Source organism: Thalassophryne amazonica, chromosome 1, assembly GCF_902500255.1.
Source record: "Thalassophryne amazonica chromosome 1, fThaAma1.1, whole genome shotgun sequence".
NCBI classification, from domain to species: domain Eukaryota; kingdom Metazoa; phylum Chordata; class Actinopteri; order Batrachoidiformes; family Batrachoididae; genus Thalassophryne; species Thalassophryne amazonica.
In genome coordinates, this window is record NC_047103.1 from 14,231,344 (window position 1) to 14,250,188 (window position 18,845).

The window sequence follows — 18,845 nt, forward strand, 5'->3', positions numbered from 1 at the left end:
ATAGTCACGTCTGCCTGGCTGTTTATTCTCTCTTTCCAGGTTTTTTTTTTTTTTTTTTAATTTCTACCAAACTTGGTAGTCAATGATACTTGACCTCAAAATTCTCCTTAAGCAATTTCTTTGGACAAAGATCAAGGAATATGAATTTCAACCCAAGTTGGACCAAGTGGGGCACACAGGTGAATTCAAGAACTGCTCTGGAAAGGGCAGACAGAGGTCAATCATTTGGGTGAAGGTCAATGTCACTGGAGTCAAATGTCAGAATGTCTTCATGCCCATGAGTACTATGACCAAGTCTGAAAACAGCACTTAAGAATTTGTGGTGAACATCAAGCTTTTGTCTCTTCAAGTTCAAACTGATTCTGCTGACATTAAAAACATAAGAAAGAGAAAGCTGAGAAAACTTTCACATGCACGCACCAACAGACGCATGCAAAAAACCCTAGCATTAAGCCAACAAGAAAATTCCCATGGCAGGATAAAAAAACAAAACAAAAACATTTTAACCCTCTGTGGTCCGAGGGCATTTTTTGGACAGTTCACTCGCCTGGTATAAATGTTTTATTATTGCTGTTAACAGCGCTCCCTGCATCCCACAATCAAGTTTTATGTCTCTTTTTTCAGGACAACCTGTGCTTTTATAATATATATGCTTTTGTTGTGTTTTATAAGTGTAATAAAGGTTTACAATCAAAAATAAGAAAGTAAAAAATAAAGTGGAAAAATTTTCCACACACAGTTATTCAAAACACACAGCAAACTATAATAAACAACTGTTTGACACTTTATAAAGGTAATTTGAGGTCTTGTGTGAAAGACTGTACAACAAAACGTTTCAAACACACACAAATGCACATTTTGAACAATATATACAAAATGGTCTGTTTTTTTGTTTTTTTTTTGTCTTCATCGCAAACCAATTTCTGTCTGCTATTACACAAAGGTTACAACACAAACTTCTACTTCTATTGTTTTGGACTGTTCTATGCTGCTCCTAAAGCAGCTTTCATCAAACTTTGGCCCACTTTGGCTCCTTACAGTCTGAGGAGCGGCCCTCCCCCTCGCTCCATTGATATAGTAAACAGTGCTTTTACGCAGAGAAAGCAGCAGAGTTATCCAGTAACATTCACATGCAAACTAGTGGAGCAATCCTGATAGTTACACACTCTTTGTTTGAGCACGTGAGATTGTCATTAGAGGCTCTCTGTGTCCTCCTGCTTTCACTGATCGCTGTGCGGAATGGCGCAGAGAGCACTGGATGTACTCACTGGAGCACCCAGGGGACTATTCAAACAGGCCAACTAGTAACATATTGCTCCTGAAAATGATCTTTGGCTTTTCACATGAGGTACATCTGCCCTATACGATTGGATTTGGGAAAACCATGTGCCGGTGAACCAATTCCGATTGGACACTCACATTGCGCACGTCATCACACAGCTTCTATGAGGAGTACAAAGATGGCCGATGGCTGACTTGAAAGTCCGCGGAGTTAATGTTTCAGCAAAAAAAAAAAAAAAAAAAAAGAGTACGTTTCTATCTCATATCATTAAAAAATAATTTAAAATTTAGTAAAGCTTGGTCTTAGCCATCGCATACGACGGCGTCAGCTCCAGAGGGTTAAACAAGCCCAGCTAAAGGAATGAAGCTTTAAAGGTGTTTAAAGACTGTCAGTTCATTAATCAAGTCACAACAAGCCAACATTGATCTTGGCGAAGCAAAGCTAATCTAATCTGGCAACAGACAGATACCCGTGACACGGTGAGAAGCTGCTGGAAAGACTCAGAAGCCAAAACATGCAACAATGCTGCAGCGTTTTAGATTCTTACATTTTAAATGGGAATGGTACGGTGGCCAATAGAGGGCAAAATACTTCCTAAATTACAAATATGCAAAAGCGCAAAAGACAAAAAACGTGCATCAATTCAATAACAGTTTGTTACAGCAAAAGACATGTTTCAAACTGAGAAAATGTTTGAAACAACAGTGAACTCAAAGAAATATGTCATAAAGCCGTTTGGTGCGTCACAGCGCTCGACTATCTTTATCGCCACCTGGTCAGCAGCAGCGCGACATATGTTTATTTGTGTACTGAGAGCTGTATTCTTGGCATTTGTTATATTATTTGTGATGCATTGAGCAGTTAAGGGGTGATATGACTTCATGTTAGTGTTTCATAGCAACATTAGGTGCATCTTTATCCAATTTCTCAAAGTAGCCATTCCACATGTCTGTAAATATGGGTTCATATCTTGGAGTTCTTTTGGCTGTTTCCGTTAGCAGATCATCCATCTCCATGTCCATCTCACCCTGTCCTCTGTGTGTGTGTGTCTGTGTGTTCACACTGTTCAGACTAACAATTCTACAAAACTGAACAGTCAACAACAATAACAAAAAAAAGCCCATTTGTGTTTCCATAAGTGCAAAAATTCACAGCATCACATCTGATTATGCAACAGTTTATACTTTAAATGCTTAAACTGTTTACATCCAATTTCTTATATTTTACTGGTTTAACTTTATTCACGTACGGGAGCAAGTGCTGGTGTCACATTTCGACACATTAGAAATACCACAAAAGCACCTTGGATCGTTCATCACACGGCAACGTCACATCAGTTTGGCTCTTTTAGTAACAAATGGATGTGCCTGTGGACGCTTCCTGTGAGAATAACCTGGCAACACTGAGCCTGGAGCAGGAGGAGATCCACACCGCAGCTCACAGCCTCTCAAATAAATCTGGACAGCCATCAAATCCAAATCATCTGTGCTTTAAAAATGATTGAAATATAATCCACTTTATTACTTCAGTGGTGAATTCAAAAACATGAGTGCACCCACACATTTGCTTTTTCTGGACTTTATTGGACTTTCGCAGAGCCACCGTAGATGAATGATGAGATAAGGAGCAGCCTTTCTAATCAATGGTTTGCATAATTTTTATTTACATTTACTGACGTAAATATGAAGAGTTCAGATGTAAAATCCAGTAAGCTCAAAACCACAAATTTTTATTGGGGCCAAAATGCACTTGGTTGCTACAGCAACCACTGTCAGTGTGCAAAATATTAAAGACAATTGTTTTATTTTATTTATGGAAATCTGTGTATTTTCTAGTACATTTCCCATTTTAAATTGTATTTTCCTTACAGGGTTCTGCATTTTCACATGTACGTCTGCAGCTAAACGCTCTGCACTTCCTGACATATCTGACTATATTTTAGTCTATTCCCTGGCCAGGTGAAGCATTTTACCATTTTCCCTGCACCCTTTCTATATATAGCTTGTTTTTAAATTTATTGAACAGTGTTGCATGTGATTGTTTTAATGATCAACCTAAATATTGGACCAATAAAAATCTTTTTATTCCAGAATGAAAAATTAAAACTAAAACAACCTTTTTAAAAAGAGGCGTCATGTTCAAAAATGAATTAGGGATTAACTCCCTTGTGTCTGATGATTTGCAGACATTAATGCTGTTATACGGTTGCAAATAGCCGCTTTATGGCGACGCAACAGGGTTATTCCCATTCTAATCCAATTCCAGCATTTGCACGGTTTATTTTTCTGTAGGTAATTCAGTCGGTGAGGCTTACCGGTGAGCCTAGGCAGCGTCCAACAGCGGTCAGGGCGCGGAGTAATTTATCAAATGTGAAAATCCATCAAATCCATCAAATGTGAAACAGTAATTCTGTATCTGAATCCACATCAATACTTTAGTATGGAAGCTTAAATTCACCTATTTTGGCCGCAGCATTGTTATGCGACTTTCTCTCGCTCTCAGCTAACAGCGCTAACAGCTAGCAGCGCGCGCAGCCAGTGTTCTGTCGAATTGTGCGTCTCATCTCATAAATCCACAGTTCCGCATCCCGACAATATTGCGCATGTGTGCGCATGCACAGTTGCGCGGAGGACAGGAATGACATTTGACAGAAATGACATCTCGTCAGAACACCGGTCAGGGTGCGGAGTTATACATCCAAATGTGAAATGGTTGAATATTTCGCCACCATTACCCCGATATTATATGTACTGAAATCTCACACGATTAACCAATCAGATTTGCAGAAAAAATGCAATTTGAGTAGAATTCTCCTTTAACCCCCCCCCAAATTAAAGATCCCTGAGTGGGTGGTGACATTCGTAACCAGGAACCGAGGAATTTCAAGGGTCCTTCTATCAGTCTACTCTCTCTCCAAATGTGGATCCCCTTGGACCGTCCATTGCTGGGATGCTATGGATGTCGGGATATACTGACCGCATGGACTGGCCATACCTTCACTGTGATTTGAAAGAAACAGGGACCAGGTCCTGATATAGAAATATAGAGAACTCTGAAGGTGAATGCTGGAGAATTATTTGGACCTTTGGGAGTTGTTTCAAAGGAAAAGAACTGTCATCTGACTATGATGATCTTAACTGTGTTCTATTTCACAGGTCCATATTTTGATTGTCTGGACTCTGGATTATTTATTATTGGTAGTTTGGCCAAAGCAGATGGTCAGCCCTCTGAGTCTGGTCTGCTTGAGGTTTGTTACTGTATTTTTATATGTATTTTACAAAGTTTGCTTGCTCATGAGAGTGGGTAAGATTAGAACTTACACTTGTGAAATGTCTTGGAGTGACTAATGTGGAGATTTGGTGCTGTATAAATAAAATGAATTTCAATTCATTTTATTTACACTGCACACGAGGCTGTGTGAAAAGTTTTGGTTCTAAAATCCACCATTCGTCACCCAGTCAAGATTCATAAATTTTAGTTTCCTCCACATGAACATTTACTGTAAAAAGCCAAAATAACAAAACATATGTACCAAAGAAGAACTAATGAAAAGAGAGGTTGTGATGAGCGAATGAAAAGTTCTCATTTTGTCCAGATTTTTCACTGGATGCAGCAAAATGTGCTGCCTGTGGGGCTGTCTGGGGTACAAAGTACTGTTTCTTCAAACAGTGACAGAAAAGCACTGAACATATTATACACTATATGAAGAGGCCGGCGCTCACGTCCGTTACGCCTCAAGTATCTGCCAGTAAAACAACAGCGCAATATGAAAATCCTCCAATTTCCATTCTGCCCTCTGTCACACGGTTATCTAATTCTGTTAATGCCTCAGAAAATGTTTTTTCTGGGGCTTCCTGCACACTGATTGGAGAAGAATTTGTGTCTTGTGTCTTCCGCAGACACTGCAGGGACGAATGTTAAACCACATAACCTCCTTATCAACAGCAATAGCTCAGCCAGGCGACGAGATACAGCTGACAAATGGCTACAGAGGTAAATCTGCTCATTGTCACTGTTGCCACCTGAGCTATGGGAGGGTCTGATGTTAAGCTATTAAAGCGAAAAAGTGCCACATCCATTCAATGCTCCTGTTATTCCCAGTGGCCAGAGTCATGAACACAGGCTGAGATAGCTTTTACGACACAAAGAGTGAAGGAAGAGAGGCAAAAATATAGAGGGAGAGACAAAGAAATACAAGTGCACAAAAGAAAATGAAGGGTTTAAGGCACATACAGACATGGAACTCAAGAAAAGACCCCAAAGTCCTTTGGACAAACAAAGAGTCATTCTGAGCAAATTTGGGGAGAGTGGCATTAAAACAGTACCGTTTATTTGATCCAAATCCTTTAACTCTTCTGTGGAGTGCAGGGATTCAGTTGGAAAGTTCAACTTCCCATGGACACATAGGGATCCATGGAATGTCTGTACAAAATATCAGAAAAATTCACTGAATAGTTTTTGAGAAAATTGGGACAGCAACTTTTTTGTTTCAACCGTATTGATGAGGGCCTTTAGAACGATTCATGGTCAGTGAAAATCTTTGTGTGTGTTGACACCGATTCAAGGAATGCAAAATTACAGAAAAGGTTATTGAACAGTTTTTCAGCAATTAATTGTGCAGTTTTTCAGCAATTAATTGAGAAGCCTGCAAATTGTGATTTTTGGCCCCTTTCAAGGTGGGGGTGGGGGTGGGGCATAGAATGATTCAAGGACAATTACATTTTTTTGTTGGCAGGCATCCTCTGAAATAATCTTTATTCATAATTAAAGAAATGTATTGAACTGATGTTCTGTAATAAACAGTATAAAAATTGCCCTCTTGGAGGCCCTGGGGGTGCGGGGTGGGGTGGGGGTGGGGGCTCAAAGACATTCAATCAGAAAGTCCAACTTACCATGAGCGGACAGTCTCTGAGGGATTGTTTTTTTGTTGTTGTTGTTTTTGGTGTTATGTGTTTTGTTTTGTTTTTAACCAAATTTCAGAAAAATTCTATGACCATTTTTTTCCTCAGAAATTCATGGGACATTAGTCCTATGGAGGCTAGGTGCAAAGGACTAAAATGAAACAAACAGAGGAAAAGCAGTGAAGCTGCAGAACTACTGCACAGTGTGACAGAGGAGATAAAGGAGAACAAGATGCATGGAGAGAGAGAGAGACGCATAAATGCATCTTCAGACTGGTGCCAAAACAAGCAAAAATGTTTGATTTAAAAAACAAACATGCACTATGTTTTTTAGGAACACTGCGTCATAAGGCGCTGCCTCACTGCGAAGCTTTTAAGCACCAGAATTTGTGTGCATCCATGTGTGGGGAAAACGCTGTGAACATGCCGGAATAATCAGCTGAAATAGGTCACATTAACCTGCAGTTCTCTGGGGCAGTGGCCTGTTTTAATCCAAGAATGAAACAAGTGCCCTGTGCATGCAGCATGCACACACGTGCAGTACCGGACTGTGCGTGCTGCATGCACATAGGTGCTGCATCAGGCTGTGCATGCAACATATACACACACACATACACACGCCCAGCGTAAAACATAGATAACAGAAGGTGAAAGGGCAACCAGTAGGCACATCTGAGGAAGAGCTGAAGTTTAGTCACAACTCCATATTTTCTTCAGCTGTGTTTAAAAGCAGTGACAGTGCCGTCTGTCCTGCACACCATCACACAATGCAAAATGTATCTAAGAAGTTCAGACCAATAGAAACTCAGAAAAAAATGGGAATGCTATGGCAAAACTAAGAAGTTCAGCACATCATACTGGAGCTGAAACGTGATGGTTCTACAGCACAAGAACAGCTAAAGCAAGGAATCACAAATGGGCTAAAACTCTATAAAAACAATGTGCAACACTTTTGGACCAATGCGCAACGAAAAAAGTTAAAATAGCATTTCCTTTCAGATAATATTTTATTAATATATTTTGTCTATGTTACAAAGACTTCAAGGTCATGAATATTATTTTTCAGTGTTAGAATGCTGTTCGTATTGTGCATCTCTGACTTACTATTTGTAATAGTTAAGAATAAAGGAATGTAGTTTGGACCATTACAAATTAATTTTGATGGACATGTATTTCTTAAGGCAGTAGTGTGTAAATATATTTGTATATAGTTATTTTGATGTGGGATTTGTTTTAAAAATATCAAAGTGTGAGTTGAGTATCATTACATCTTTACTTTTGTTTAAACATGAGAAGAAACTATGCAAATCTAATAAAAAGGACAAAATCAAATTTTAACTGCAGATCAGCAAACTTAAAATCAAAGCAACTGCCCCAACTCCCCCCATTAACAAAAAACAGATGAGTAATTAAAAAATATTTTACTTCTTTTCAGAATTGATTAATCATTTTGAGTGTTTTTTGTTTATTTCAAATTCTATGATTTCAGCTTCTTAAATGTGATGGTTTTCTGGTTTCTTTACTATTTTTGATCTTCTTTTGACAGTAAGTGGAGTATCTTTTTGAGGACATTTGATGATGTAATCTCGGGGTGTGGGAAATGCCGATAGACATTTTCACCATTTTCTGATATTTTATGGGCCAAATAACAAAGCGATTAAAGGTGTACAGCCTTTGTTTTTTTTTAAAGACTTAAGTCATAAAAATAATTTTCTATGGTACCACTATAATTTTATTCCTGAGCATTTAAATAAGGGATTGATGATATGATATTGTCAATATGATCATAATGCACAGATAGAATTTCTACCCCTGATGGGTAGAAATTCAAGCGATCAAATGCCATGACCTACATTTGGTAGTACAACATAACATCATAGATCACGTGGGGGCTTCCTTAGAGCTGTATGAGGATGCTGGGAAGGACATGGTGACTGCCACCTGGAGTACATCAGCTGGCTGCTCGCTCAAACAAAATAATCCAAGATGGAGGAAAATGCTCCGAAACAGCTTTTTTTTTAAATGTATGAATCTAATATCTTTCTCATATATTTTGTCAAAGTTACCAAGAAATAAACATTTCAATATATAAAAATACTGTTTTTGTAACCAGATAACACACCTGATGTGATTTACAAGACATCTTACGGATGTTAACGTGTCCGGCTCAGAAACACAGTTCATTTGCACGACGCAGTTAGAAAAGACAATATTCACTAGGGAATTCCTTCCAGATAAATATGTTCTCTTCATTAAAAACATTTTGGAACATGTTACAAAAATAATCAACATTATAATGGTTGGATTTCAGCAGAAACTACACTTTGTCAGTTTTGTGAAATATACGAGGTCTGTCAATAAAGTAACGGTCCTTTTTATTTTTTTCAAAAACTATATGGATTTCATTCATATGTTTTTACGTCAGACATGCTTGAACCCTCGTGCGCATGTGTGAGTTTTTCCACGCCTGTTGGTTATGTCATTCGCCTGTGAGCAAGCCTTGGGAAGGAGTGGTCCCAACCCCTTGTCGGATTTTCATTGTCTGGAAATGGCGGAATGAAAAGGACTTTTTTCCATCAGAATTTTTTCAGAAGCTGTTAGAGAATGGCACCTGGAAACCATTCGAAAAATTTATCTGGCTTTCGGTGAAAATTTTACGGGCTTCACAGAGAATAAAGACTGTTACTACAGCTTTAAGGACCCCTTTAAGGACCCCTTTAAGGACGCTCGGCGCGCTGCGCTCCGAGCTGCGACGACACGGCACAAGCCACCGGACGATTTCTAACTAGATGGCTCTGTGGATACGAGACCGTCGTGTGCTCTTTCTCTGGTTATCACAAGAGCTGGACATCAGCCATTTTCCAGCAGATTTCACTTTTAACAAGAGATTTTGTCATGGAAAGCTGCGCGGAGGCTTCGCATGTAAAGACCGACTCGCTTTGGAAGCGAGACAAAGGAACACCTCCGTTTTGGCGTGTCAGAGGACAAGTTTGGACATGCCTCTCTCGGCTTTCAATGCTTACCAGTCCAGTAAGTATCAGAGAAATTGTGGAGAGCTGGACAATGAAAATCCGACGAGGGGGCGGGACCACTCCTTCCCAAGGCGTGCTCACAGGCGAATGACGTCACCGACAGGCGTGGAAAAACTCACGCATGTACACGAGGGTTCAAGCATGTCTGACGTAAAAACATATGAATGAAATCCATATAGTTTTTGAAAAAAATAAAAAGGGCCATTACTTTATTGACAGACCTCGTAAACGGCCATACAGCTTTAATGGAGAAAGTAACTGACTGGTTATTGAAAATAATCATTAGTTGCAAACCTATTTTGCAGTAAATGTAAATTTTGGATAAAATCGTGCCATTATGCCTCTAAGGATTTCCTGAAACCCTGTGCTTTTCCAGCTTCTTCCTCATCATCGTCGTCTTCTCCTGTTTTCGCTCCCTGTCCCCGTTTCTCCACTTGTCTCTCAGTCAGTCATAAAGTAGGTCAGGAGACAATAACCACTGTGAAAACCAGAGCAGCTGCAATTATAGACACTTCATTTGCTTTTGTTATATCAAGCAGCCCCTCTCCAAAGCTAAGTGTCCAGTTAAGTAATGTGATCGCCTGTGCTCTTAACGAATATCGTGAGCTTCACTGACTGCAGGCGCCTCGTTCAAACGGGTGTTAAATTAGTCTCACACTGCGTGCGAGGTCTATAGTCCTGGTGACTGCCACTGCATAGAGTTGAGAGCAAAACACACAAATGACCTGCATCTCTTTCCAAAGGAATGACTTATAGCATTAATTACATTGATCCATGCCAGCTTAATGAACCAATAATGTGCGGCTGCCATTGCCAAGAAAAGGCACTATGACATAATTAATGAGTGAGCGCTCGCCATGTCAGCGCAGCCCTTATCAGTTCATTATGCGCCATCAGTCTCTCCTAAATCCTTATTAGACAAACTCACCAGTTGCTGTATGTGCGATTCTTGACTTTTTAAATATCTCTTGCCATGACCAAGCATGAAATTCAGAAAGCTCACTTGCATCAAGCTTCAGCTTGTCTTTGGTGCCGCTGTAGCTTCGTGAAAAAAAAGCACAGCAGGGGTGAAAGATTTTACATAGTAAGAAAGAATCATAAAAAAAAAAAAAAAACGCCCCCACTGACAGAGGATTTAGCTCAAACTGCACAAGGCAATCTATTAAACCAGTGTCTGGTACGGGAAGCATATTGCAAACCTGGTATTGTAATTAAATGCACACGGTCTGATCCACACTCGATTGATTTTTTTGGAGTTGCAGTGCAAATTTCCTGTACGAGATTTCTTCAACCATTTATTGAAACTGCAAACACGAGGCCCAGTAAATTATAGATAACAGTGGATCCTCTCTGTGTGCTTCACCAGCACACTTATTTAATAAATTCCTGCTTGCAAAGACAACCTTATCGCCGTGCTCACTGCACAGAAATTCAACTGCTGTAATCAAAGTCTCACAGGAGGAAACGAACCCCAGCGAGCCCCTTGGCTCTGAAATGAGCTTCAAGGCTGTGTTTCAGGGTTGGGTTTTTATTTATTTATTTATTTTCTCCACACAACACTCACGAGTCAAACGAGTCAAACTGATCAACTAAAACGCCGGTCTGGAGTGGTGTATTTACAGCAACGATTGTGACCTAAATGCTAATGATAGCGATTAAGTCTAGGCTGGTTAATGTCATCAAGGGAGCTGTAAACGCGGCGTGACTGACGTGGGTGTTTTCATGTGGGTATGATATGGTAATGGGATTAACACGGCGTACCTATGCCCACATTAAGATAAACTCAATGAAGCTCTACTAAAAGATATCATGCTGCAACAATAGTCTCACACAGGGTGCGTGTGTGTGTGTGTGTGTGTGTGTGTGTGTGTATGTGTGTATATTATAGATTTTGTGCCAAAGAACACTTCATTCTGGAATAAAAAAAATCTAAACTGCGTTTTCTAAATAAAAAGGCGGGGTAATGTTCATTGCTGTGCTCTTTATTGCTCAGTGAATTTACAAAAGTGTTTGTTGCTTTGACAGAAGAAGCGAGTGAGAGAGTTAACGCATACTTCAGTAACTGGGGTTGGAGCCCTACATTCGTGGGACCTACCCCACCCTACGCAGCACGCATCCATCTAATCATAGGTGTCAAACTGATTCCAGAAAGGGCCAAGAGGGTGCAGGTTTTCTTTGTAACCACCCACTGCATCAGGTGATTTCACTGATTAACATCACTTTGAGCAGATGGAATCAGTTAATCAGTGAAATCACCTGGTGCAGTGGGTGGTTACAAAGAAAACCTGCACCCTCTTGGCCCTTTCTGGAATCAGTTTGACACCTATGGGACTCTAACTGGTGGAACCTAGCTGCCCTACGTAAGCTCTGCCATTCTCCACTCACCCTGAGCGCTGATTCCAAGCCCTTAAGTTGTTCCACCTCCACCCCAGGATCCACCAACAGGCGCTAATCATGTTCATCAGTGGAGGACAAATACTACCATCACCGTCTGACCACCGCCCTCTGTGGCTGTGTGGGCACGGAGACGGAACATTCCCTGTATGATCGTTTTCTTTGTCAATTTCAAAAAGTGGCACTGTAGCACTCACGCACTCACACACACACACAAAAAAACAACAGAGATGACGTGAAGCACTGACGCGGTGGACACTAACGCTCCAGCTAGAGAGAAAGTTGACACGTTGGTGTGGACCGATGATGAAGATGAACTTTTTCCAATCACACCAGATTAAATGTCGACTAAATCACAAAACATGACTGTTTGCTGCTGGTTGTCGTAGAAGAGGAGCAGAAGATTTTGCTATCATAGCCCCAAAAAACTCAGGAGCTTCTGTAGCATAAACACATCTGTAGACAGCAGATGTTGTTGTAAGGTGACGTCTTGCAGCCTGGGTAAGGCTGAAGTTAGAGAGGTGGGGCTATGACATCATTTTTTCACAACAGTTCCTATTGCAGCACTCTAGTAGCGCACCTACTTCACAGCAATAAAGACTCTAATTTGAAACCACCTGCACACCAAGATTGCAGGTTAAGTGAGGTCACATTATGGAACCTGCTGGATTCTGACAATCACACAGGCAGACAACTGGTCCATCCCCATCTCTCAAAAGTAGCCAGGTGAAACATCAGCATCACATTGGCCCGTTCCATTTGTGGAGGTCCTCAGTTGCATGCTGGTTCATGCACACAGCAGCGTGCCACCTGGTCAAAACAACGCAGGTGATATTCACTCAGGATTCAGAGGTAATTTTCAGACTCTCCTAAGTACTGTGTGTTTGACACAAAAGCCCTTCCGTGGTACCCAAAGACCTCCAAAAGATCTAGTACCAAAGACATGCAGATATCATCCCGGTTAGGGCAATGCAGAGCACGTCATTGGTGACAACTAGTTTTTATGCTTAACATCCAGGTCTCACAACTCCACAGCACAAAGCACGACTCCAAATTACTTCAACAAGCTAAAAAATTATGACCACGAATCTCCAGTCTCACTGTGTCAACTCATATATTCTAATTATATTCTCACTAAAGCTGAACCTCAGTGGATGCTGATTTTTATTAAAATGAAAGAAAATACAATGACCTTTTTTTTTAGAAAGGTGTTACTACTGTTATTATTAATGGCAATAATAAAATAAAACATTATGATAATGATAGTAGTAGTAAAGCTTCAATATAGTAATGTCTGTTTTTAAGCAATTACCTCAAAATACTTTCTTGCTTACATAAATTAAATACTTTTAAAATGTAATCAAAACTAATAAAGCAATGAGTTCAAGTTCAAGTTTATTTGCAATTTGCAGTATTAAAACCACATTGGAAAAATGGTGCAAGGAGCTCAAAAGTGCACTAGCAAGACATACACAAACAATAAAAAGACATAAAAGAACATAAAAATGCCATAAACATGACAAAGCCACAAAATAATTAAGATACATTTAAAACTATCAAGATGTGTTGATCATTGCCACGGCTTGTGGTAAAGAAATTTTCTATGACGTGATGTCCCCACATTTAATAGACCGATAGCACCGACCCGAAGGAAGAAGCTCAAACAGGTCCCTGGCGGGATGCAGGAGATCTTTAGTAATAGCTAAAGACCGGGACTTAAGCCTTTTTTTGTAAATGTCCTCCAGGACAGACAGTTCCACACCAACAGTCCTACTGGCTGAACAAACCACTCTATTCAAAGCCTTCCTTTCTTTAGCAGTGGCATTTCCAAACCATGCAGTTATAGCATTTGTAAGAAGACTTTCAAAGCAGCTGTGATAAAAATTTAAGATAATATTCTTGTTCAGAGTAAATTCTTTCAGCTTACGCAGAAAAAAAAGCCGTTGTTGAGACTTTTTAACAATTTCGTTGGTGTTAGAATTCCAGCTCAAGTTATCAGATAAAAACATCCCAGAAATTTACAGTTTCCAACTGTTTTCACCTCAGCACCATTTAATATGATGGTAGCTAAGACTGATTTTTACTGATTCAACAACCAACATCAAAAAGTTTTTGCAGTATTTAACTTCAAATTGTTTTCCTCACTCCAGGAAACCACGTTTTGCACTTCAGAGCTATACAAAGAGTCATCATGAGAAGAGATCAAACCAATAACAGTTGTGCCATCTGCATACTTAATTATCAAATTATTAGGAAAGGACACATTGAGAATTTAAATAACTTCTTGCTCTTCACCTACAGCACATACAACTGAAATACTTCATGATCTCATGTATCTGTCAAAATTGTGATTAAAGTTTTGGCTTAAACAGTTAAAAGTTGGAAAAAAAATCTATTACTGTCACATCAAAAAAATAAGAATCACAGGACTGGGCCAGTGTCCCAAAAAAGTCTTGAAGATTTAAGGACAAGTTGAGGATTAAGACGATTACCAACTACTTAAAAATGTAATATTTACAGAATTACAAGCACATAGTGTATGTACTCATAAATGTAAAAACAACACCAAACCGTGACGCTCTGACTTTATATGCGAGCACAGTCGGGCCTTACCCGTGTTGTTGCGATAGGGGCCTGAGTCGGGCCCTTGACTCTGGCTGAGGCTCCTCATGGGGACTTTGTTGTGATAGACACGTTCTTCATAGATGGGATCTATGTGGTGCTCTGGGGACTCCAGGGGCCGAAGAGGCTCCTGACTGTGCTGACTACTGTAGGAGCCGCGGGAGCCTGGAGGAACGTTGACGAATTGATGATGACAGAAAAGGAATGTGTGTGGCGATGAGAGAGGAAAGAAAGCCAGAGGGATGATATGGATGAGAATGATGATGAAGAAGAAGAAGAAGAAAGAAGAGAGAACAGCAGTCAGTCAGAAAAAAGAAAAGTTCATCAATGCTTTTGGGGGGGGGGGGGGGGTCTGCTGGAAAACATTAGAAGTAAAGAGTACATATGGTAACGTAGAGCAGAGTGTGTTTGTGCAGTCAAGTGATGGAAGGTTAAAAAATCAAGGACCACAAAACACCAAGGGCAAAACAGAGATGTGAGATAATAAGAGACGGCGTGAGTACAAGCAAAATACACACAGAAGCTTCTGTGTATCATTTTTTAATCTCCACAGACACATTGTTTGCTGGTCGCGAGTTACGAAATAATAAGATGCAGTGTCGCCTCTTATTTTGTGTTTGGCAGGAATCCAACACACACAGGTCCAAGAAAACTCTGACAGCAGGCACATTAAGACGGGGGCGACAATCTGACATCAGACCGCAAAAATTAAAAACGGGGAAAAAAGAAGTTAAAAGCCAGGTAGTGGAGGAGAGGAGTCGGTTGAGTGGCGCTAATGCTGTATCATATCAAAGCCGCTCTCGGATGGATGGAGTCGGGTGCCAGTGCAGAGGATTTTACCAGTGACTGACACAGAAAGAGAGCAGTGCTTGAAGAGTCCAGTCAAACCGTCGGGTACCCCCCACCAATTAACAGATTAGAACCACTCGACCACTGAGATCTGATCTGAAATCAAGCCAGGTTTTGGAAGATGTTCCAACACCTCCGTAGGCTCAAGTACGGCAGCAACTACCTGCTGTGATTTTCTCTCTTTTTTTTAAAGATTCAACATCGATAAAGACAAAATCTACCTTCATGACTGCAAAAATGTTTCCTAAAGGTTTGTGCCAGTACTAGAATTTCAATTAAAATTATGATAATTTCTAAAATTATGATGCTTAAACTCAGACTGTGCTTTTGGGTCATTTGCAGAACATTCTGGTTTTGTGAAACATCCCTTAAACAAATTATGTGATTTGACTTATGGCATTTTTTTTATATATAATTTGTATAAGGAGTTGTATAACACAACTAAACCATCACTGTTACAGCCAGTTTTCATGTCCGGGATGAATATGTGAAGAATTCCAAGTTGTGAACTTGAAATTCTTTCATTCTTGGAGCCTTATTTTGCATCAATCCTTATGCATTACAAACAGTAGGTACAGTACTATGTGGTAAATCTGTCTGGGAGTAGGCAGTTATGGCACCTAAATGGTACCATAATCCAGATCTAAAACCTGGTCTTCTGCAAAGATCACCTGAAGACATGCACATAGTGTCAAGGTCCAACATGAAAGACACAACCAAGTAGCTGTGACAGTGTACTTGAATGTCTGTGTTAAATATGGACCGACAGTACCAAAGTTCAAGTGGGGAACACCACATAAAGGTGGTTGAGAACAGCAGGGTGAAGGTGTTGTGGGATTTTAAGTCCCACATAGACAAAAAGGTGCTGTCCAATCAAGCGGACACAGTGGTGGTTGACAAGAAACAGAAAAGGACAGCTGTGGTAGAAGTTGCAATTCCTAGTGACAGCAACATCAGAAAGAACGAGCATGAGAAGATCAAGAAGCAGCAGGAACTGAACTAGAACTGATGTGGAAGGTAATGGCCACAGTGGTCCCAGTGGAAACAGGAGTGGTAAACTGGGAGAATGCCTCCAACTAGTGATGGTCAACATGTAACCTGTGGGTCGAGCAGACGCAGGTCAGCTTTGTCAGAAAATATTGAGGGTGCGTGCAAAGTGTCAAAGCAGAGTTCCCACTAAGACCTTGTGTCCACATAATGTTTAGCGTTTTTTTTTTTTTTTTTCTGAGCAGTTTACTTTATTACCTTGTTTTGTGGTTCCTGTTTGTGTTCTTTCATATAGTATTATACTTCTGTGTTTTTGTTTCATTCTTGTTGTGTGGGCCGCTGAAGAGGAGGTACTGCTGGCCCACCACCACCAGAGGGCACCTTGCCTGGAGTGCGGGCTCCAGGCACCAGAGGGCGCTGCCATCTCACAGGAGCAGCCGGGGTGACAGCTGTCACCCACGACAGCTGTTACCAATCATCTGATCCGCAGCGGTATATCTGCAAGACGTCATCTCCACTTCTCTGCCGAGATATCGCTCTACCAAGGAGGTAACGATCTCAGCTGACTGTGTTGATTCTCTGACAGGAATATCTATTGCTTGTGTGTGTTGGACAGCAGATATTCTGTTTCTTTTTTCGACGAGAGGTGGAGGTGGTTTTCCCACCATACGTGTTGCTGGGTGCACACGCACCCACATCTAACTGTTTTTGTTCCTCGCCAGCAGTACCAGATCCGACAAGCGGAGGCAGTGGCCACCTGGGTGTTCGGGACTTGGCGGCTCCAGTATTCCCGGGGTTCGGTGGCGGAGGAAATCGTGTGGTTCCGGTTCTGCTTTGGACGGGCGTCTCTTATCTTCGAGCCTGCCCACACATCACCCTTGTAATTGACTGACTGTTAAATTTCACATTCGCCGTGTTTGGTTGTGCTTTTTCACAACAGTAAAGTGTTGTTATTTGACTTCCTTCATTGTCCGTTCATTTGCGCCCCTGTTGTGGGTCCGTGTTCCTACACTTTCACAACAATTCTTCTGTGTTTCTTTCATTTCATGCTGCTATAGACTTAGACTGCTGGGGGGTTCCCATGATGCACTGAGTGTTTCTTTCTCTTTTTGCTCTGTATGCACCACTCTGTATTTAATCATTAGTGATTGATCTCTGCTCCCCTCCACAGCATGTCTTTTTCCTGGTTCTCTCCCTCAGCCCCAACCAGTCCCAGCAGAAGACTGCCCCTCCCTGAGCCTGGCTCTGCTGGAGGTTTCTTCCTGTTAAAAGGGAGTTTTTCCTTCCCACTGTCGCCAAGTGCTTGCTCACAGGGGGTCGTTTTGACCGTTGGGGTTTTAACGTAATTATTGTATGGCCTTGCCTTACAATATAAAGTGCCTTGGGGCAACTGTCTGTTGTGATTTGGTGCTATATAAATAAAATTGATTGATTGATTGATTGATTGGTGGTGTCTGGGCTCCGTGTGCTTGCTGCTCTGTTGTAGCCCACGGTGCAAATCCGCACTGTCGATGGTTTTTCAAATACGGATCACTCATCTTCAACTACTTATCCAGGATCGGGTCACAGGGGCAACAGCTCTAGCAGGGGACCCCAGACTTCCCTTTCCCGTGCCACATTGACCACCTCTGACTGGGGGAGCCCGAGGCGTTCCCAGGCCAGTGTGGAGATATAATCTCTCCAACTAGTCCTGGGTCTTCCCCCGGGTCTCCTCCCAGATGGACGTGCCTGGAACACCTCCCTACGGAGGCGCCCAGAAGGTATCCTTACCAGATGCACGAACCACCTCAGCTGGCTCCTTTCAATGCGAAGGCGGCTCTACTCCGAGCACCCCACGAATGACCGAACTTCTCACCCTATCTCTGAGGGAGACACCAGCCACCCACCTAAGGAAGCCCATTTCAGCCGCTTGTACTCGCGATCTAGTTCTTTTGGTCATGACCCAACCATCATGACCATAGGTGAGAGTAGGAACAAATACTGACTAGTAGATCAAGAGCTTCACCTTTTGGGTCAGCTCCCTTTTCATCACAACCACCTCACGCCCCACTGTCCCCTCACTCGTGAACAAGACCCCAAGGTAGTTAAACTTCTTCATTCCTTTTAAAATACGGATTAAATAATAAACCTGTACCTCAATGATATGGATTTAATAACAATATAGACCCACTGGCTTCTTTTAAGAAATCAATTTTTTGATGGGTTGAGGCAAGCATGGGTCCTTAATAACTTTGACTTTAACCCTGACCTGCACATCACCACCTCCAACACATTCCAGGTGAAACATCTGAGGTCTCTCAAGCTTTGCTAAACTTGTTGTTTGCAAGTTGACATGTTAACTGGAGTCTCAGCAGTTTGCATTGAATCGTAATATGTTTTCCATCGCTGAGTCCTCTCGATATGTACAAAAAGTTGGACTTATCAAAGACCTGCGGACTGGGTGCCATACGACTGTGTCATCCTGCCTACAGCCTGGTTAACTGACTGTCCTGTTTACCGCCCTCAGGCATAAACAGCTCAGACACCTCCAGTCATACTCTACTAGCCAGCAATAGCGAGATGGAGAAGACAAACAGGGAGAGAGGGAGGTAAAAAAAAATGACAGAGTTGAGCTGTGAGCTCGGATCAAGAAGAAAACAGAAGATGTCATGAGAGGAAGATGGTGAGAATATTCATGAAGAAATGTTAATTACAGCGGCGGACAGACCCATTAACAGCATGACTCATCCCAGCTCTGTGTCTTTGCCCCGTTTCATCTTTGAAGTCTCAGTGAGTCGG

At 41.3% G+C, this 18,845-nt stretch overlaps 1 protein-coding gene across 2 annotated transcripts in view; it reads right to left on the reverse strand.

Annotated features, from left to right (window-relative positions):
* The window catches only part of ctnnd2a (catenin (cadherin-associated protein), delta 2a), a 923,305-nt gene that overhangs the window by 422,081 nt on the left and 482,379 nt on the right, over positions 1-18,845 (reverse strand). For both annotated transcript variants that reach the window (XM_034165435.1, XM_034165372.1), the window contains exon 11: positions 14,223-14,396. In XM_034165435.1, the coding sequence (XP_034021326.1) occupies positions 14,223-14,396 (174 nt within the window). The remainder of the gene's footprint in view (positions 1-14,222; positions 14,397-18,845) is intronic.